Source organism: Oncorhynchus nerka, linkage group LG9a (genome assembly GCF_034236695.1).
Source record: "Oncorhynchus nerka isolate Pitt River linkage group LG9a, Oner_Uvic_2.0, whole genome shotgun sequence".
NCBI classification, from domain to species: domain Eukaryota; kingdom Metazoa; phylum Chordata; class Actinopteri; order Salmoniformes; family Salmonidae; genus Oncorhynchus; species Oncorhynchus nerka.
In genome coordinates this window covers 32,716,047-32,738,229 of record NC_088404.1, presented here as the reverse complement: position 1 = coordinate 32,738,229, position 22,183 = coordinate 32,716,047, and the positions used below count along the sequence as shown (strand labels likewise).

General features: G+C 40.1%; 1 protein-coding gene across 3 annotated transcripts; it reads right to left on the bottom strand.

Annotated features, from left to right (window-relative positions):
* Window positions 1-1,121: 1,121 nt before the first annotated feature.
* Window positions 1,122-20,253, bottom strand: chkb (choline kinase beta). 3 transcript variants are annotated; one of them, XM_029667917.2, is made up of 12 exons: window positions 20,038-20,253; window positions 19,433-19,794; window positions 19,107-19,215; window positions 13,400-13,513; window positions 11,790-11,923; window positions 11,519-11,623; window positions 8,357-8,415; window positions 7,877-7,964; window positions 6,600-6,708; window positions 3,966-4,072; window positions 3,539-3,620; window positions 1,122-3,280 (listed from the first exon to the last, which is right to left on the bottom strand). In XM_029667917.2, exons 2-12 carry the CDS (start codon window positions 19,777-19,779, stop codon window positions 3,224-3,226), a joined length of 1,311 nt encoding a protein of 436 aa, XP_029523777.1. In that variant the 5' UTR covers window positions 19,780-19,794; window positions 20,038-20,253; the 3' UTR covers window positions 1,122-3,223. The 3 variants fall into 3 exon arrangements, with proteins under 3 accessions (XP_029523777.1, XP_029523776.1, XP_029523778.1); XM_029667916.2 differs by having other exon boundaries at window positions 19,433-19,830; window positions 20,051-20,253; XM_029667918.2 differs by having other exon boundaries at window positions 20,051-20,253.
* Window positions 20,254-22,183: the final 1,930 nt, after the last annotated feature.

Genomic DNA, 22,183 nt, shown 5'->3' with positions numbered 1-22,183 from the left:
CATATTCAACAGGTGTTGAGCGTTCATAAATTCATCAGATATTCTGCACTCTGGCACACTCAGACGAGAGTGCGCAGAAATCAGAGTAGCTAGCCAGAGTTGAATTTACAAATGCACCCTAATATTCAAAGGGACCTACCTTTCTTGTACATTTACATTTAAGTACATAACTTTCTCTTAAAACAGTGTTGGGACTTGTCAAAAATCTGTATAATTTCTTTAAAGAATTATGTAATACTTTTGAACAATTATGCTAATATTGTAGTCATATTTGTCACAGGAAGAGAAACGGCCCTACACTCGACACCAACTGTGAGAAACAGATATTTAACCTTAGATCCTGGAAACATTGAACAACATCCTGATAGAGAGAACAAGGAGAAGCGCTAACATTATACAGAAACAATCCAGAGCACGATGGAAAATGAACAGACACTCCAGGGTCCTAACAAACATTTATCTCCTTGATAGGTAGCAGCTCAGATTAACTTGTCTGATAAGTTACAGACCAGCAGTTATAAGACTGGCCTAAACACCACACACTAGTGGATACGCAACAGAACAAATGGCAAGAAATACAATTGGCCTCCAGCAACTGTTGCTTGGACCCCTAAAAATGACATCCCAAATTTGCATAAATCCAGCTTTGATCCCCATGTGAGAGCAGAGTGAGCAGACAGTCAGTTATATACCCGCATTGGAACTCTGTGCAGGAAAACAGCTCTACAGGACTGATTTTAGGCCTCATGGGGGACTCGTGCTTATTCTAAATCATGCCCTAGCTACTCCCCATATCCCCTACCTTCTATGCACTGGAAATTAGGAACAGATATAAGTGATACAGTGAAACTCCCAGCTCGTAAGAGGTGCAGCTATTGGCATATTGAATATCTATCAAATTCTTGCAGACTGACATGAAGTGCCATGAAGCCAGGGATCGATTTGAAATGGACCAAGTCTGCAAGTTAGAAATAGGACTTCCAAAAATCTGCTATGAATTGTCCCATTAGGGGGAGCTCCCATTCCTGAAAATGTATTTTCTACAGTATAGATTTGAGATTAAAATAACTTTTGCCATAACATTTGATTTCATTTCTAATCATCAATAAATGAAGACATAATCAGGTATCAAGCATGTTTATTTGCAGTTCAGTTATACTTACACAGCAGCTGCATTGCAGGGAGACTATCAAGAACATCAAAGGGTTTTGGACAGGATTGATGTGCAATGAAAGAAAGTTACTTAATTTAGCTAGTTGACGAGACACTGGCTTCTATACTAGGCAGTTTCATATTCTCGGAAATCGAACATTGGCCTACATCCACAACATATATTCTAACATACAAAAGGGTAAACTCACAGGTCCACCTTTATTATAACTCACATCAAAACAAAGAGCACTTCACTGGGCAAACAAATAAATTATAACAAATTATACTGAAAAACATTTCCATGTGTTCAAATGATTGCCATTGGAAAAAAAAAAAAAACATGATCCCATTTTCAAAATCTTTGGATCTGAATTCCAAAAGCATGCAGATATTCCATTTTGTTTTAATAATGTTAGGCAGGCAGACATGCACAGGAGCCAAATGCACATTTAAATAAGATACAACATCTGTTGTTCAAAGTCATGGACAGCTTTCTTTAACCATTGTGGTTCTTGGTCAGAAATGGAAAAGGACAAACATCCAAACCTTGGGCAGAGTCAAACCGTGACAGACAGTTCTATACCAGTTTACTAGTAATGGAACAGCTTTAGAATGAATGGTAAACCTAGCCAGAATGCAATAACATCAAAGCCAGACAAAAGCTATATATTTTTTTTTTCTTCATATACTGCTCTCTTCTGAGAGTTTGTGCAATAAGCTGTTATTGTCTATAACCCAAAAAATGTTCATTTTTTAATCATTTAGTTTCAGGTCTACATTTACTCATTTATCATTCAAAGTGTAAAATGACCCCCATTGTTGTGAAGAGGTAGAATGACACAAAACACTTGTGCCAGGAGGTGAAATGCGACACCTCCTGGCAGCCATGTTGGAAGACCACCGCATCAATTCTTCTGACAACTGAGTGGCAACCCCAAGCTGAATGATAACAGTGCCTAAACCTACTTGGTTCATCACCATGGTCAATTTCTGTGCCGTTATTGGCAGCCAAGACATTGTAGCTGAGAAAACAAATGGCCTTGCTAAGAAAAAAATTGGCAGTGCAATGCAGTGTGCATGCTCACAAACAGCCAGCAGGCTGCACCATTCTGCCACCACAGTGACTGGTCGTCCAACATGGCACCTGGCATGATTGTTAAGTGATTTCTGACAACTGCAACCCCTCTATATATAGTTTGACTAGAGAAAATGCTAAAACAGACAGGTCATACATGGGGTTTAAGCCCAATTCAATCAGAACCAGTCATAGAGAAAGGTCAAAAACAACATCCTGCTTAAGAACATATTTGACTTACTATGCAATGGAGCATGTTCTTTTCTTACTAGTTCTGAATGAATAGGGCCAAGAGTCCAGATTTCCCTACTGCACTACAAAGAAACAGAACTACAGTATGAACAGAGTTGTGATATGCAGCTTGATTCTCTGCCATGCTGTATTGTGTCCATGCATAGAACAGGCATTTAACAAACAAGTCAAGGAAAAATAAAAAAGACGGCACAAAATGAGCATATTTCGACCCTGAAATCAAGGGCGTTCTGAAGTTCAACAACAATTAAATTACGAGGTGGGGTAAAGAAAGAAGCAGAGTTGAAAGACTCAAATAAAGCACATGACTACAGGGTTTGAAACATAAATGTATGGAACCAGTAGATCAGAACTAATGGAAACAAATAACATGCTTTTTTTTGCTGTGCATTTTCACAGAATTTCACATTTCATAGTAGGGGAAGATAAGTGCATTTTGTTGGAGTGCAGCTGAGTCCCTGCTTCACTGTTACTTGTCGCAGTCAGTACAACGTATTGGATGCTACTAGACGGATGGGGTCCTGGTATATTAGAAACATCAAGTTCAAACAATAGATCATTTTGTAAAAATCCACCTAAGACTCTTCAGTGGGCGTTTACCCCTCATATTTGGTTTGGTTTCAACACTTAACAGATATGCCTAGCTAACTACGTTTCTGCATCAGGACAGTTGCGTACAGGAAGAATCAGCAGATATAAAAATGACAGTACATTCCATTGAAGTCAATCTGTTCTTTTAGCGATTTAGGAAAATAACTTTTTCTGCTTGAAGTAGGCATCAAATCGTGACTGGGCATAGTCCTGAAACGACAGAGATCAAATGAACAGGTGTAAACTTCAAGAGGGATCGTGTGTTTTAGAAGCACTATTTAGCCAGGTCATAGAACAAATCGCTCGGCAAATAAACAAGAGCAACAGGGAAGAGTGACCACTAAACACCTGCAATGTCACGTGAATGACAATCAATGTTCCAGTACGCTGAAGCTCTACTGGATCCTTTCATTCTAGTGAGGTGAAGTCTATCTCACCAGGTGAAGTAAAGTCTACTAATGTACTTACCATGTAGCCAAACTCGATCTTGGATATCCTGGCTTGAATGATAGACCACAGGCCCCAGAGGAAGTGAGATGCCATGGCGAATCTGTGGGGAAATCATTCATCCCTAGATTAACTGCCAAAAGACTGGCTACTTACTGTACATGTGGATACAGTAGCATTGAATAGTTCATACCAAAATCAACACTGATTAGACATTTTCAAAAGTAAGTACCACATTGGTAGTGACTTTTCCCTCTTATTATGTAAAGCTCTAGGTGGAAAAGCAATATAAATCCAATCATTTATGATTATTGTTACAAAACAGAGCACATATTGTAGACTCCTTTTAAGATAATAATTTTAAAAAATATATATATATATATATATATTTGATTTATGAGTGAACTGTCCTTTTTGGATTCATCTGTGGTAGAAGTCTGTGTCCTACCGATTGGCTTCGACCAGCAAGTCTTGCTCTATACGAGCTTGGTCCTCGTGCATGGTGCTCTCTGAATAGCCTCCCGTCTCCTCCAGGTAGTTGCGGATGAAATGCAGCTGCAGAGAAACACACTCGCTCAGAGATGAGGGACACCACATCGACTTCATCTATAAATGGAATTCCCTGGCTTGTATCATTAACTTAAAAATAATGCATTTGCAATTGCGTCATTGTATTAGACCAGCTGACTTCATGAGTTCTGGAAATGTGCACGCATAGTTTTGTTTCAATTAGAGTGTGGTCAGAAAAACAGTGATCTACAAGACTGGACAGACATACATTATGTACATTATGTCCCACACTGAGGAAAACTAGATACACTGAGGCTACTGGTGTGGTTGGTAAAGAAAGTTACACTAGCTATAATGTGTTTATTAGAATAATGATGTAAGACTGGGATACCAACAGTGAACGTGACATGTGCTCACTGGAAGGATTTCTGTGGTGGACTCATGAACATGTTATAGTGACTGATGACAGATAATGGGTGTGTTTGACTGTAGACAGTTAATGATTGAAGTCGGGGGAGGTGCATCTGCGACAGATGAAAGTCAGACATTGTAGTGGTTTTCCAATAGCAAGGCTCATAACAAGGCAGTGTTAATATAGCTGCTATTGTTTAAAGGTTTTTCTTTATTAATATTGTAATACATGTTTCTAGATCACACACTCAAACTGAAAATGTATGTGTACAATTAATTGGTTAGAGAGAGATCTTGAATATCACTTTAATTTGTATCCCCTGTAGCTTTAGAATCGCGGCAAAAGTTGGTTCCTGTTTTAGTCAGGTCATGGTCGCGTCGGTCAACCAAAAACAACCTAATTATCCATTGACAAATAGTGCCTCTTACTAGCCCGTCAATGGCTGCATGGTGAAGTTGGTGAGAAGCAACTGCAGCAACTTCATAAAAAACTACATGACCTTTGATCATGATTTTTTAAACCATGCAGTTGACATGTAGTTGCAAGTCATGAAATGTTTATCCCCATAATACAACACACTTTTAAAAGTGGTGACTAATGATGGTAACCGACTAGACAAAATGGATCCCCTCGAACACGCCCATTGATCTAGAAATGATCACTTATTAACGGTATTCCCTTGTATGGATGCTAACCTTTGCATCACACTACTACCAGAAGAAAAGTCAAGAGACAGAAACTTCATACTGATAGTTCATAGGGAGAAAAGGGAGTGTGATAATGGGGAGAAGTATGCATGAGAGAAAGAGAGTCCAAATACCCACACTTGCATCCTAAACAGTAGGCCGTTTGAATATGCAAAAAAAGAACATTTCATAGTATTCCACATTTAGAAATCGAGCATACTTTAAATGCCCGGATGTCATACTCATTTGGCTTTGACAACAGCTGATCAGTTAGATGTGGGGAAATCAACAAATAGCGGGAAACAACGCAATTACACATGACGTATTCTCAGTATGCGAAAACAGAATTTTATAGTACGTGAATTTTCTAAAATCGAGTATGGTTTAAATGCCAGGATGATATACTAATTTTGGCTCTTCATCTGGTAAAATTTGATGCACACTTTTCCACAATGCATTGGAAGAGGTGGGCTGCGCGTGATAGACCTGAGTTATCTTTATTTAGCCAAACAACAAAACTATGCTACTTAATTGGGAAGATGCCGAATAGCAACGCTTCTGCGGTTGTGTTCAAATGAAGTTGTTTTTGTTCTCCTTAAAATTATCACAGATTTTTCATCGTAGTCTACATCTTTGAAAAAACGTCTTTTTTTTTTATACCCAAAGTGGATTTCTGTTTTCTCATTAAAAAAGTGTTTCTTGTTCTCTTGACCTTTGTCAGAGCTATTAAACTAAATGCAAAACCATATTTTGATTTCTGAATGTGTTGGCACGGGGACTCGGCTGCGTTGTTGATGTCATGTTAAAGCAGGCCTTTTGATTTGAACCCATGTAATTATTTATCTTATGGATCAAGCTTTGGCAATCATTCTGATAATCAGTGCTTTAGTTTATTATGTTGATGTCCAGTGGTTCTGAATTAGCGCATCACCTGACCGTCCACATTTTTCTGTGCAGTAGCCTTTTGATTTGAACATTTAAAAAGTGTGTGTGTACAAAGCAATTGTATTTATATATGTTACAGCACTTTGGTTTCACTAATAAATCATGTTGAAATGGAACCAAATTATCGGTTTCTGTCTTCAGTTATTGGATAGATGGGCTATGGTATAGGTTGAACGTGATGCCAATAACCAGCCTGGGTAGGAATATAACTCTTCCTATTCTATTCAGAGAATAGAGAAATGTAGTGAACTTGGAAATGAGCTATTATCAATGCGATGCATGTCTGTCAAATTTGGAAAAATCCACCCGTACTCTGCCCTACCGCACCCACTCAACCAGTCACCAACCAATATTACGTTACGACCATGGCATACTGCATACTTTTTACTAAACAGTATGTACTAAATAGTATGCAATGACGAGTACATAGTATGCAGTACGTCAGCATGGGTATTCGGACACAACCACTGTGTTTGCATAGATATGTTATAGGGCATTTTGATATAGGTGTGGTAGAGGTTATAGTCACCTGTTGTTCTCTGCTGGGGTAGTTGTCAGGTGTACACTTGTAGAAGGGCCACTGGTTGTATGTGTAGTCATAGCACCACTCACAGAAGTGGTTCCCAAAGTCAAAACCCCTAAACAACCAAACACATTGCAGCACAATCTAAGACGACAATCAAAGAAAGAGACAAGCGCCACTACATATGGATAATATAATACTTAGATCTGTCCCTTTTACTTGTAGAGACATACAGTTGAATTCAGAAGTTTAAATACATTGAAACTCAGTTTCACAATTCCTGACATTTAATCCAAGTAAAAATCCCCTCAGTTAGGAACACCACTTTATTTTAAGAATGTGAAATGTCAGAATAATAGGAGAGAGAATGATTTATTTCAGCTTTTATTTCTTTCATCACATTCCCAGTGGGTCAGAAGTTTACATACAGTCAATTAGTATTTGGTAGCATTGCCTTTAAATTGTTTAACTTGGGTCAAATGTGTCGAGTAATCTTCCACAAGCTTCCCACAATAAATTGGGTGAATTTTGGCCCATTCTTCCTGACAGAGCTGGTGTAACTGAGTCAGGTTTGTAGGCCTCCTCGCTCGCTCGCACATGCTTTTTCAGTTCGGCCCACAAATGTTCTATAGAATTGAGGTCGGGGCTTTGTGATGGCCACTCCAATACCTCGACTTAGTTGTCCTAAAGCCATTTTGCCACAACTTTGGAAGTATGCTTGGGGTCATTGTTCATTTGGAAGACCCATTTGTGACCAAGCTTTAACTTCCTGACTGATGTCTTGAGATGTTGCTTCAATATATCCACATAATTTACCTCCCTCATGATGCCACCTATTTTGTGAAGTGCACCAGTCCCTCCTGCAACAAAGCACCCCCACAACATGATGCTGCCACCCCCGGGCTTCACGGTCGGGATGGTGTACTTCGGCTTGCAAGCCTCCCCCTTTCTCCTCTAAACATAACGATGGTCATTATAGCCAAACAGTTCTATTTTTGTTTCATCAGACCAGAGGACATTTCTCCAAAAAGTACGATATTTGTCCCCATGTGCAGTTGCAAACCGTAGTCTGGTTTTCTTATGGTGGTTTTGGAGCAGTGGCTTCTTCCTTGCTGAGCGGCCTTTCAGGTTATGTCGATCTAGGACTCGTTTTACTGTGGATATAGATACTTTTGTACCAGTTTCCTCCTGCATCCTGTGTAGTTGTAGCTGAGAGTGTGTGTGGTCACAACTAAAACTACAGGTGTAAGAGTTGAGTGTGTATGTACACAAAAGGCCTTTACCTGTAGTTGTAGCTGCTGTACTCAAAGTCTATGAGCATGAGTTTCCCAGTGGAGGTGTGGTCTCTGTCCTCCAGCATCAAAATGTTACCTGAGGACAAGAGACAGGAGGTTACAACACTCCCACTTCCTCCTCCAGAGTTAAATATGACTGTACATTCAGTGTGTCCTGATGTGCACTTCAGGAGTCAACTGCATGTATACATAGGCAATCTACAGCCACCACCTGTACCATGTACTCTATTGGTTTGCACCTGCCTGAGGGTGTTGCATATGAATGTGTTCAGTCTCTAAAAATAGATACCCTCCACCCCTTCTTTCTCCAACTTCGTTAATATCCTGTCCTTTCAGGAAGTGACGGACATCCACTGTTGAGCCAGGGGGAGGGTCAAGCAGCCCAAATTAGAGGTAAATATGGTTAGAGGGGAGCGAGGGTGATGGTAGAGAGAATGAAGGGAAGAGAGCACAAAGATAGACCTTTACCTTCTTGCACATCATTATGACAGAACACCACTGGAGATGGGGTCGCTGACAACAACACTCTGTCAGAGGGAGAGAGAGAACATGACATTCATGTATTATGTACACACTTCAACTTTCAGTTAACTTTAAGTGGCAGAGGTTATGGTACATGTCAACAGTTCATTGTATCACTCTGTACAATATCAAAAAATATATGTTTTATTGTAGACAAAGACAGACTACGGAATTACACAACACACATTCCCTTTACTATTTGGTAGACCTGATTACTCCCTTCACGGTTTCAAGTGCATGATCATGACGGTAGAGTAGTTATGGGAAGCAATGAGTACTGGACACCATGACATAGCAGAGGAGTAACTATTTAGTTGGATTGTGCAATAATGGCATGTCATGCATGCCTCTGACTCTCCAAGGGTAGCTCAATAGGAAATGAACTGAGCAAAAGTAAAATACGCGATTGTGATATTTGTGATTGATTGAGCAGCCATGTTCAGAATGCAGGTTCTGTAAGATATGTTGATCTATGCTCCTGATATAGTCACAGGTAGATATACAGAAGAGTCTCAACCACACTAAGATTAGCCAACTGTAGGTTTAGATGCAGTGCCAGCCAGTGACAAATGTGTTGCTGTTTTGGCTCTGTTCTCCAGCACTTTCATTTGAAATGATACAATGACTATGAGGTTATAGTACAGATAGATTTAATTTTAGAGAGTTTAATCCATTTAGATATTACAGCACTTTTTGTACATAGTCCCTCCCCCATTTTAGGGGACCAAAAGTATTGGAAGAAATTCACTTATGTAGGTATTAAAGTAGGCAAAAGTTCAGTATTTAGTCCCATATTCCTAGCATACAAAGACTTCATCAAGTTTGTGACACTAAAAACTTGTTGGATCCATTTGCTGTTTTTTTGGTTGCTTTTGAGATTATTTTGTGCCCAATAGAAATGAATGGTAAATAATGTATTGTGTCATTTTGGAATCACTTTTATTGTAAATAATAGAATATGTTTCTAAACACTTCCACATTAATGTGGATGCTACCATGATTACAGATAGCCCTGAATGAGTGATGAGTGAGGATGCTGGAGGGGTATGATATCTGTAAATAATGTATCATTTCAAATCAAGTGCTGGAGTACAGAGCCAAAACAACAAATTGTCACTGACTCAATAATTACTGAGGGCACTGTATGTGGTAACACTTTCAGTAGCTCTACAACTATTACAAAGCAATTCGTAGCTAGTACATTGACATGTAGATACACCACTAATGATATAACAAAGCTGTACAGATGCGTATAATATTGGTCCAGGTTGCTGTTAAGCATGTGATAAAATGTGACTGATCGCTTGAATGCACCTTGACGTAGTAGAAAACTATATGAATGTGAGCTATCATTATTATTAGAGCAGGCGACCTTGAGGTGTGTAGGGAACTGGCTGCCAGACAGTAAGGGCACACCATAGACTTCGATAGACATCTCTAGTGCCCAAAAGCACATTTGAGCATGGGCAGCGCCGAAGCACCATTGAGTTTCAACATTTTGAAGTAGTTAACTCAGTGGGACTTCCTATGGGTTACGGAAGGTTCAAATAATTCCATCCAAGTCATTGGGAAGGATCAGCCATTGAATTACACTTGAGCAAACATTCCATAAACAGCAAGTGGCAATAATCGCCAATCTTTGCCTTATACCTGTTCAAACAACACACTCTGGAGAGGTATACTACAGAGCAATCTACTCAGGCTTTTATAAAGCTATCCAGCTTCAGTTAGCTTCACATTCCAGGTCAAGCTTTATCCGTACTACGACGGTGAATATTGCTCGTCCAGTTGCCGCTAGCTCTAGCAGGCTTGTAACTGTGCGTGCATCTCACACATGGCTTGTGAAAGGCCGAACTCTTCATTGAGACAATGCTGAAACGTGAATCCTTGGGCGACTCAGTGCCACATTTTCATTTGTGCCGATATCAAAATGAAAGAAACATTATCTTGCAAAATCAGCAGGCTATGGTGTGAAATAGGCCTTTATGTGCAGTCTTTATTTATTGTTAATGCCGTCTTTGGTGTGCTTATTAATGCACGAGCACCATTTTCCCACTCCTATTGCTCCATCTATCTGTGGAACAGCTTGACGTGTTGTGGTCATAGACATCATCCATAGAAGGGTTTTGGAACCTTAATTTGACTGTTAAACTCATGGGTACACTAGCAAAGGCTACAACCACGAGAAAAACATACAGTTTGTAAAGCAAAGGCTATCATACTAAATGTGTGATGTGATTTTTTAAATTATATTAGTAAAATATTTGATCAGTTGTCTTCCTCAAATGAAGGGGATGATGACAATCTTTGCCAGAGGGAGGGCATCTGATTTCATTAGTCCTCAACTTGTGGCTCATTCAGGATAAAATGGAGTTAGCCTGCCCATAGCAGGTTAGTTCTGAAGGATTCATTGCCATAGAAATGTACCTGGCTAACAGGTGAGCCATTTCGTATGACCGGTTATCTTGAGTTGAACTCAGAGTTGACTAATGTTACCTCACTAACTCCTCAAACCTGGTACATGGTATACCCCTCAGGTGGCAGTATGCACCCTTTCAGTTTGTTACAAACTCATGGAAGTAGTAGAAGAAAATGTACTACTTCAAAATGGAGATGGCCTCAATGGTACTGCCCATGCTCTGAGACACATAATAGGCCAAATACAAAGTTGCGTCCTTCTCTAACTATCTCTATGGGGCACACACTGCTGGTCTGGGTGTGTGTGGTGTCACAGGAAGCTAAAGTCCAACAGTCTCCTGATAGGGCAGTGTCAGAGAAAGGCACTGGGGGAGAGGTCAACTTTCTAACGGCTGCAGAGAGAGAACTACATATTTATTAGAGAGTAACATGTTTGTGGATGTGAGAGATTGCTCATGTGTATGTGTGTGTGTCTTTGTGTGCAGTTGAGTGAGGTCTATTGTGACATGGATCTACCAACGCTCCCGCCTTCCCTAAACATTCCTGTTTTCCCCTTTTAGCTCCCCCGCCATAGCATTACTTTCCCTGGCCACTCCCACCTCCTCCCATAGCCTTGCCATTCCCAGACATCTCCCTTGCCAGATCATTGTCCTTTCCAACCATTCCCTTCCCCAGTATCTCCTGACTCACCGGAGACTCTCCAGCTCTGCCGGGAGGTCGTACTTAATCAGCTTGTTGTATTTCTTGACGTGAGCCTCCCGGGCAAACTTTAAGTTCATCACCTGATCCATGTACCTGAGACAACACCAGACAGAGCATGATTGAGTATTGTGGAAAACAGCTGATGAAAAGTACTACCTGCAAACAGTTACCTCAAATCAATACATAATTTTACAGTACTCCTCAGGCAATACTTGGTGTAGGCTTTGACTTGGAGAGCGCAGTTCCATCCTATCCTCACCTGCCAATGGTCCCGAACAGCCACTTGGGTTCCTTGTTAAAGGGCATGACCATCCTATGGAAGCGGGCCATCTTTGAGGCGATCTCAGCGGACAGTTCCGGAACAAAGAGCTGCTCTGTACGCAGGCGGTTGCTCTAGGAGATAAGCACAAAGATACAGGACTTTACACTCATATTCACTTAAAATGTATGGGACATTTCTGCAACATCTGCCCAAAAGTCTGGACCTTTATGGAAAGAAGGTGCACTCGTCAGTCATAAATCCCAGCGCCGTCCCCCCTCAATCAGTACAAAGATGCTAACTTAAAACTATCAATTGAGATATGTTATTGTCAACCTGTATGTTGAGTTCGATATGAGTTTGAGAGACATTTTTATGAACACACATCACAAGTGCGTATGGTAAAATAAACACAGGACACAAAAGGATATGCAGACATTTCTCTACACACATGGAATGTGAAAGGGAATCTGTATACATTTAGCTCACAGTGAAAAACACGAAGGCAGAGAGATACTTTCAAACACATGGTTGAAACAGACAGTTTGCGAATGTCAAATCTATTCGAGCCTTTGTCAGAAAGTGTAAATAAGAAATTACAAGTAATGTGATGGTCAGAGAGAAGACCCGTCAACATCATGCATTCTGGAAGCACTGATTGATCAATATAGCGATGCATAGGTATTGCACATTGTTAAACTGATACTGTTTTTAAAGGGGCAGTCTGCTGTTCAAACAATAACAAAGGGATATTCCCACCACTAATTTGGTAAACAGCAAAGAGATGGGGCTGAAGCAAGGACTGACCATTCATGAGATTATAGTTAACCATGTTGAGGGTATACATTTGTTTACAATGATGTAAAAAAGCTTTTATTTGGGATTCTGATCAGGTACTACAGTTAAACTAAGCTCATGAGGCATTCATAAGTTATATTCAAGTAATTATAAATAAAATAAATATATATTATTATGGTGAGATCAGCTTTAATATTGCAGATACATTGGAAGCTGCAATCTATGCATCATTTCCAATCCCCCATATATTAAAACAAAAACACACAAAATATATACAGTGCTTACAGAAAGTATTCAGATCGCTTCCCTTTTTCCACATTTTGATACATTACAGCATTATTTGAAAATGGATCAAATAAAAGACACCTTATGGAACAGCGGGGACTGTGAAGCAACAAACATAAACATGTGTCTGTGCCTACACACAGTAACATATGCACTATACACACGTACACGTGGATTTTGTATTGTAGATATGTGGTAGTGGTGGAGTAGGGCCCCGAGGGCACAGTGTTTGTGAAATCTGAATGTATTGTAATGTTTTTCAAATAAATGTTGCTGCCCTGGCAGCAGCTAATGGGGATCCATAATAAATACATCACTTTAAACCATTGTATGAGATTCTCCAAAATTGAAATATTCTAGGCATTTATATAAATTCCAGTTGTACTTAATTAAAAGCCTTTTCAAAGTTTCAGTCAGTTATGAATGTGTGCCTACCTAACACACAGCAAAAGTTGCAAGGTCTGGATATTACAATATTTATAGATTTTATTATTCTCGTGTGTGTGTGTGTGTGTGTGTGTGCATACCGGTAGGTACTGTTCCAGGCGTCCCTCAGGGAAGATTCCATAGAGCCGTGGCCCCAGGGCTCTCTCCGCCAGGATGGCAAACATCACACTCTCCAAGACCAGAGAATCCACTCCCTGTTCACACACACGAGATGAGTCAGAAACCATTGAAGCAATTCATAGGTTGCTGATGAGGACTGAATATGTTCTGCTCAGGGACTGTGTAATATTGAGTACATAACAGTAATCTGTATGTTTGATGTAAGGTCTAGCCTCTGCCATGTCTTTGTCATGAATCCTTCCCTATCGCATTGCATTTTTTGTACATAAAGCAAATATGAGAAAAACAGACAATAGGCTTCTACATGACTAATCTCAACACAGGAATTCTCATCCGGTGTAGATCTACAATGTACATATTGTATATGGAATGTGGCAATGCTTAGCTCATGTGGTGTAGCAATGCTTAGCCCATGTAGCTCAAGTGGTAGAGCATTGCACTTGCAACGCCAGAATAGTCCATTTGATTCCCGGGATTACTCAAAAGTAAGCACACATCATGACTAAGTTGCTTTGAATAAACAAAGGCATTGTTTAATTATAATACGATGTGCAAGCGACACGTCATTTTATTTCTATATTACTTATTTTGTAGGTTAAGAATGAGCCTCAAAGTTGCACCGTCAAAGTCATGAAAATGCGACGAATTAAGATATATATTTTTTAAACTGTTTAAAACGTGTTTCCAAGTGAATTAACTTGCCGTATTTTACGGCCAAGAAGTAGCACGACCCAAAAAGTTTAATCCGTTTCATTAAATCTAAAGACATGAACTACAAATATTTTGACAGCTTGCTGGTCTACAATTAAACATTTGAAAAAAAGTATTGGCTGGCAAAGATTTTTTTTTAACTGCTTAATCTAATATAATACACAAATGGCCTGTAACAAATGGGTTCTTACCATCCCCTAAATCCTCAGCAGGAACACTGACTATCAAAGCAGCAGGAGACGTGGTCCGAATAAGACTATTGGCAATGTGTCTTACTTCTTGAGCGTCAAATATTTTGATAAAAGGAAATCAGGTATGGCTAAATCAATACACACACATATATATATATATATATATATATATATATATATATATATATATATTACACACACACAGTGCTGTGAAAAAGTATTTGCCCCTTTCTAATTTTTTCTACTTTTGCATATTTTTGATACTGAATAACAATGGTCAAGCATGGTGGTGGTAATGTGATAGTTTGGGGATGCTTTGCTGCCTCAGGACCTGGACGACTTGCCTTAATAGAAGGAACAATGAATTATTTTCCGTATCAGTGAATTATACTTGAGAATGTCAGGCCATCCGTCTGTGAGCTGAAGCACAGCAGAGTCATGCAGCAAGACAATGATCCAAAACACACAATCAAGTCAAGATGAAAATGCTTAAAAAGCAAAACATTTTAAGTTTTGGAATGGCCTAGTCAAAAGTCCAAACCTAATCCCAATTGAGATATTGGTGGCAGCACTTGAAACGAGTAGTTCATGCTTGAAAACCTACAAATGTCGCTGAGTTAAAGCAGTTCTGCAATGCAAGAGTGGGCCAAAATTCCTCCACAGCAATGTGAGACTGATCAACAACTACAGGAAGCATTTGGTTGCAGTCATTGCAGCTAAAAGTGGCACAACCAGTAATGAGTGTAAGGGGGCAATTACTTTATCACACAGGGGAATTGGGTGTTTCATAACTTTATTTGTTAACTCAGGTCCCCTTGATCTAATATTAGGTTTTGGTTGAAGATCTGATAACATTCAGCATCAAAAATCAGCAGCAGGGAAAATACTTTTTCACTGCAATGTATGTATGTATGTATGTATGTATGTATGTATGTATATATATATAAAGGGAACACTACAATAACACATCCTAGATCTGAATGAAATATTCTTATTAAATACTTTTTTCTTTACATAGTTGAATGTGCTGACAACAAAAATCACATAAAAATGATCAATGGAAATCAAATTTATCAACCCACGGAGGTCTGGATTTGGAGTGACACTCAAAATTAAAGTGGGAAACCACACTACAGGCGGATCCAACTTTGATGTAATGTCCTTAAAACAAGTCAAAATGAGGCTCTGTAGTGCGTGTGGCCTCCACGTGCCTGTATGACTTCCCTACAATGCCTGGGAATGCTCCTGATGAGGTGGCGGATGGTCTCCTGAGGGATCTCCTCCCAGACCTGGACAAAAGCATCCGCCAACTCCTGGACAGTCTGTGGTGCAACGTGGCGTTGGTGGATGGAGCGAGACATGATGTCCCAGATGTGTTCAATTGGATTCAGGTCTGGGGAACGAGCGGGCCAGTCCATAGCATCAATGCCTTCCTCTTACAGGAACTGCTGACACACTCCAGTCACATGAGGTCTAGCATTATCTTGCATTAGGAGGAAACCAGGGCCAACCGCACCAGCATATGGTCTCACAAGGGGTCTGAGGATCTCATCTCGGTACCTAATGGCAGTCAGGCTACCTCTGGCGAGCACATGGAGGGCTGTGCGGCCCCCCAAAGAAATGCCACCCCACACCATGACTGACCCACTGCCAAACCGGTCATGCCGGAGGATGTTGCAGGCAGCAGAACGTTCTCCACGGCGTCTCCAGACTCTGTCACATCTGTCACGTGCTCAGTGTGAACCTGCTGTCATCTGTGAAGAGCACAGGGTGCCAGTGGCAAATTTGCCAATCTTGGTGTTCTCTGGCAAATGCCAAACGTCCTGCACGGTGTTAGGCTGTAAGCACAACCCCCACCTGTGGACGTCGGGCCCTCATACCACCCTCATGGAGTCGGTTTCTGACCGTTTGAGCAGGCACATGCACATTTGTGGCCTGCTGGAGGTTATTTTGCAGGGCCTCCTCCTGCTCCTCCTTGCACAAAGGCAGAGGTAGTGGTCCTGCTGCTGGGTTGTTGCCCTCCTACGGCCTCCTCCACGTCTCTTGATGTACTGGCCTGTCTCCTGGTAGCGCCTCCATGCTCTGGACACTACGCTGACAGACACAGCAAACCTTCTTGCCACAGCTCGCATTGATTTTTCCATCCTGGATGAGCTGCACTACCTGAGCCACTTGTGTGGGTTGTAGACTCCGTCTCATGCTACCACTAGAGTGAAAGCACCGCCAGCATTCAAAAGTGACCAAAACATCAGCTAGGAAGCATAGGAACTGAGAAGTGGTCTGTGGTCACCACCTGCAGAACCACTCCTTTATTGGGGTGTCTTGCTAAATGCCTATAATTTCCACCTGTTGTCTATTCCATTTGCACAACAGCATGTGAAATTTATTGTCAATCAGTGTTGCGTCCTAAGTGGACAGTTTGATTTCACAGAAGTGTGATTGACGGAGTTACATTGTGTTGTTTAAGTGTTCCCTTTATTTTTTTGAGCAGTGTATATACACACACACTTAAATTACCACATTTTCATGAATATGATGACAATCTTGAAGCACATTCAAAAGAGCCAGGACATGACCCCAGAAGTATGACTTAGGATAATGTCACTTGCACATCGTCTATTCTTCTCATCTATATATTCTAGGGTAAATGCCAGGGACCTCACGATACTATTGTTTTGCGATTCTATATGTATTGCGATGCGATACTATTGAAAATTGATGTTTCAATACAGTGAGCTCCAAAAGTATTGGGACAGTGACACATTTCATTGTTTTGGCTCTGTAAGTGCAGACTGTCAGCTTTGCTTTGAGGGTATTTTTTTTTACACATATCAGGTGAATAATTTAGAAATTGCAGCACTTTCTGTACATAGTCGATTTTACAGGTGACATCAATAAGGGATTATAGACTGAACATGTGAAAGCTATGTCGTAATGTTTTGTATAATCAGTGTGTATGTACAGTAGAAGTCGGAAGTTTACATACACTTAGGTTGGAGTCATTAAAACTCATTTTTCAACCACTCCACAAATGTCTTGTTAACAAACTATAGTTTTGGCAGGTTGGTTAGGACATCTACTTTGTGCATGACAAGTAATTTTCCCACCAATTGTTTAACTGTATCACAATTCCAGTGGGTCAGAAGTTTACAAACACTAAGTTGACTGTGCCTTTAAACAGCTTGAAAATTCCAGAAAATTATGTTATGGCTTTAGAAGCTTCTAATAGGATAATTGACACCATTTGAGTCAATTGGAGGTGTACCCTGTGGATGTATTTCAAGGCCTACCTTCAAATTCAGTGCCTCTTTGCTTGACATGAGAAAATCAAAAGAAATCAGCCAAGACCTCGGGAAAAAATTGTGGACCTCCACAAGTCAGTACAAACAATAGTACACAAGTATAAACACCATAGGACCATGCAGCCGTCATACCGCTCAAGAAGGAGACGCGTTCTGTCTCCTAGAGATGAACGTACATTGGTGCGAAAAGGGCCAATCAATCCCAGAACAACAGCAAAGGACCTTGTGAAGATGCTGGAGGAAACGGGTACAAAAGTATCTATATCCACAGTAAAAACGAGTCCTATAATCGACATAACCTGAAAGGCCGCTCAGCAAGGAAGAAGCTACTGCTCCAAAACTGACATAAAAAAGACAGACTAAGGTTTGCAACTAATTACACATGGGGACAAAGATCGTACTTTTTGGAGAAATGTCCTCTGGTCTGATGAAACAAAAATAGAACTGTTTAGCCAATATGACCATCGTTATGTTTGGAGGAAAAAGGGGGAGGCTTGCAAGCCAAAGAACACCATCCCAAACGTGAAGCACAGGGTTGCAGCATCATGTTGTGGGGGTGCTTTGCTGCAGGAGGGACTGGTGCACTTCACAAAATAGATGGCATCGTGAGTAAGGAAAATTATGTGGCTAGATTGAAGCAACATCTCAAGACATCAGTCAGGAAGTTAAAGCTTGGTCACAAATGGGACAATGACCCCAGGCATACTTCCAAAGTTGTGGCAAAATGGCTTAAGGACAACAAAGTCAAGGTATTGGAGTGGCCTTCACAAAGCCCTGACCTCAATCCTATAGAAATGTGTGGGCAGAACTGAAAAAGCATGTGTGAGCAAGGAGGCCTACAAACCTGACTCAGTTACACCAGCTCTGTCAGGAGGAATGGGACAAAATTCACCCAGATTATTTTGGGAAGCTTGTGGAAGGCTACCCGAAATGTTTGACCCAAGTTAAACAGTTTAAAAGCCAATACTACCAAATACTAATTGACTGTATGTAAACTTCTGACCCGGGAAAGTGATGAAAGAAATAAAAGCTTGAATTAAATCATTTTTTTCAACTATTATTCTGACATTTCAAATTCTTTAAATAAAAGTGGTGATCCTAACTGACTGAAGACAGGGAATTTTTACTAGGATTAAATGTCAGGAATTGTGAAAAACTGAGTTTCAATGTATTTGGCTAAGGTGCATGTAAACTTCCGACTTCAATTGTAATTGTATTCAACATTCTGGCTTGTACAGAAACTTGCCAAGTTTTTGCAAAGCTTTAATTCAGACTGTGTTCTAGAAAGCCAGTATCAGCAAGATGTATTTATTTACTTGGCGAATCAAGGCGATTCTAATTCTGATTATAAATTCCCAGTCACTTCAATGTGAACAGGAAGAGTTAAACTAAATCTAGGCTATAGCTAGACAAACTCCATTAGCCATCTGGGACAATTATCGGCTTGATTTAAAGTGGCTGACCTGTAGGATGGCCCCATAAACTCGCAACAAGACCCTGCGAGGTTCATCTCCAATAGTGTGGGCATGGTCTGGCAGACTGCACATGAACAGCAGGTTGCTGAGTCCACCACTGTAGACAAACAGAGAGAAAGAGAAATTGGACATTGGATTGTCACGTTCATGTGTGCTAACGTGGACGGTGTGGAGCACAGTACAATACCATATAGGATACTCAAAGTTATGTCAGATAGTGTGGCATTATTTTAAGTGTGTGTTTGAGAGAGAGAGATTATGATTTGCCTGTGTGAGAAAAAGTCCCAGATCTTTCAATCCTCATCCCAGATTACCTGACAATGCTGATCTGAAAATCTGCCTCGGGAATGCTTTTCCATGACCCGGAAAGGAAGTCTCGGCACCAGGCGAACGCTCTGCCTTTCATATCCATGTCCACCACCTCTGTCCGCCCATCCCGGTACGACTCTGCTTCAGAGTCGTCATCACCATTTGCTCCACGGGGACTCGGCGCCCTGAGGTTGCTCTCATTGATGACCAGGGTGTCCCCAACATTTTTATTATCCACGGTTGGACCAGTGTCAGTCTTCAGAGTGGGAATGTATCTCAAAGTCGCCGTCTTGTCAGATTTGTCAAGCGCCCCTTCACTGTGACACTCCATCACATTTTGGCCCGACTGCATCGCTGTTTGACTTGGCTGGTTGTAGTTCAGAATGAATTGAGTCCCAACTCGCTGTCAGATTCAGTTAGCTGGCTAAATTAACTTGAATGATCAGACATAGCTAGCTAGTTAACTTGCTACCAATAACATCGCATAAAAACTGTAAATTAGGCAGTAACAGTTAGAAAACTAACTAGCTAGTTAGGCTAGCTAACTTCAACAAAAATAACTAAAGTTACAGTAGCTAGCTACAAAAATAAAACGGGGATAAAAGGATACTGTATTACGTTACCAGTGGTGAGATGTCCCCCTTGAAGGCTGGAGAGTAATGTCAAAGATATTTGTAAATAACCTTGTTAGTTTCTAGCTCTTTCTTATAATTGTGGTAATGTCCCCTCGGTAGATTACTGTATGCCACCCGTTAGATACTTTCTCCAGAGATACAGTACTTCATATCTCCGCTTCCTCGTTTTCTGCTGAATTTGACTAGCGTCAGTGTGTCGTCAGCAACACTCAAAAAGTACTTCCGGGTCACGAAATTTCGGAAACGTTCATAATAAAAGTCTCTCATGTAATAGTAGAAGAGTTCCAATATTAATCTGTATTTATTCATGATATATGAAAAATTGTTTAAATGTTAAACATTAAGAAATATTAAATACTGTTGAGTGATATTTTCATTACATTTGGGGTTTAAAACATGTTCCAAGGTCAAATAAATGCCCCCAATGCATACACGGTATATTATACATTGGTTTTTAGAGAGAAAATTTATTTAGGTGTTGGGATTATTCACTAGGGTCTGTAGAATGTATATATAATGTTAATTTATGGGGCACTTTCTACCCCTCTCCATGACATATGACCAGGTGAAAGCTATAATCCCTTATTGATGTCACCTGTTAAATTCACTTCAAGCAGTGTAGATGAAGGAAGGGGAGGAGACAGGTTAAAGAAGGATTTCGAAGCCTTTCGACATGGGTTGTGTATGTGTGCCATTCAGAGGGTGAATAGGCAAGACTAAAAATTGAAGTGCCTTTGAACAGGGTATGGTAGTAGGTGTCCCGTGCACTAGATTGCAACGCTAATGGGTTTGTGTGTATCAATAGTCCTCCACCCAAAGGACATCTGGCCAACCCGCAGGCCGGTGGTTGAACACGGGTGATTGATTAAAGAGGACAAAGGAGGCAAATTGTGCAGAGCAACAGACGGGCTACAATTAGTCAACTGACAGTCCAGTACAACATTTGTGTGGGCTAAAGAACGAAACAACTGGACATTTGGAAAAACATTGCCTGGTCTGATGAATCCCGGTTCCCGCTGTTTTTCTCCGATCAGAGGACTAGGTTATGGAAAAAGCATGAGTAAATGCATCCATCGTGCCACTTAACATCAAATATACTGATTAATTAAAACATTTTCTGGATTTCTTTTTTTTAAATGGTATTATATTATGAATAGAAGCGGTGGAGTTATCAAACAACATTTAATTGGTCACATACATGATTAGCAGATGTTATTGCGAGTGTAGCGAAATGCTTATGCTTCTATATCCAACAGTAATATCTAACAAATTCCACAACAAAACCTAATACACAATCTAGTAAAAGAATAAGAATATATAAGTAGAAAATATATGGATGAGCAATGACAGCGGCTAAGATGCAATAGATAAAGTAAAGAATAGATAGGATACAGTATATACATGAAATGAGTAATGCAAGACATGTACACATTCTTAAAGTGGAATTATTAAAGTGACTAGTGTTCCATTTATTAAAGTGGCCAATGCTGTTTCCTGAAGTCCACGATCATCTCTTTTTTGTTTTGCTGACATTGAGTGAGAGGCTATTTACCTGACACCACACTCCGAGGGCCCTCACCTCCTCCCTGTAGGCTGTCTCATTGTTGGTAATCATGCCTACTAAGCTATATGGAATTGTTTTAAGGTCATACCAAGGATACTATTGCTGTTTTAATTCTAAGACAGCTTGAAGTATCCCCCAACAATATTTAATAAGTATTTGATGAACATTGTATTTGGACATACTGCTATTAGCCCATACAAACACATTGACTAACATATTCACTACATGGAACAGAGAAAGTTTTTCTGAAGTGTATGTCCTATATCTGGGCGATATAAGAAGGATCAGAACATTATTTGTTTTATGTATTTAACCCTTTATTTTTGGCACTATAAATAATTGGTGTTCACATTACTCTTACAGAATTTTACGAGAGGGCAAGTATATTGAAAATATAATCAAATGCCTATGACAACTTGTTTTTAACCAAGACAGAATCATTTATAACTGACTTTTTCCTACATAACATACAGTGCCAGTCAAGTTTGGACACACCTACTCATTCAAGGTTTTTATTTATTTAAATTTGTTACTATTTTCTACATTTTAGAATAATA

Coding starts and splice junctions, on each gene's coding strand:
- chkb (XM_029667917.2), bottom strand. CDS start 19,779: ATGCAGTCGGGCCAAAATGTGATGGAGTGTCACAGTGAAGGGGCGCTT. Junction 19,216..19,432: donor TTTCAGATCAGCATTGTCAG/GTAATCTGGGAT, acceptor GTTTGTCTACAG/TGGTGGACTCAGCAACCTGC. Junction 6,709..7,876: donor TACAGCAGCTACAACTACAG/GTAAAGGCCTTT, acceptor TTGGTTGTTTAG/GGGTTTTGACTTTGGGAACC.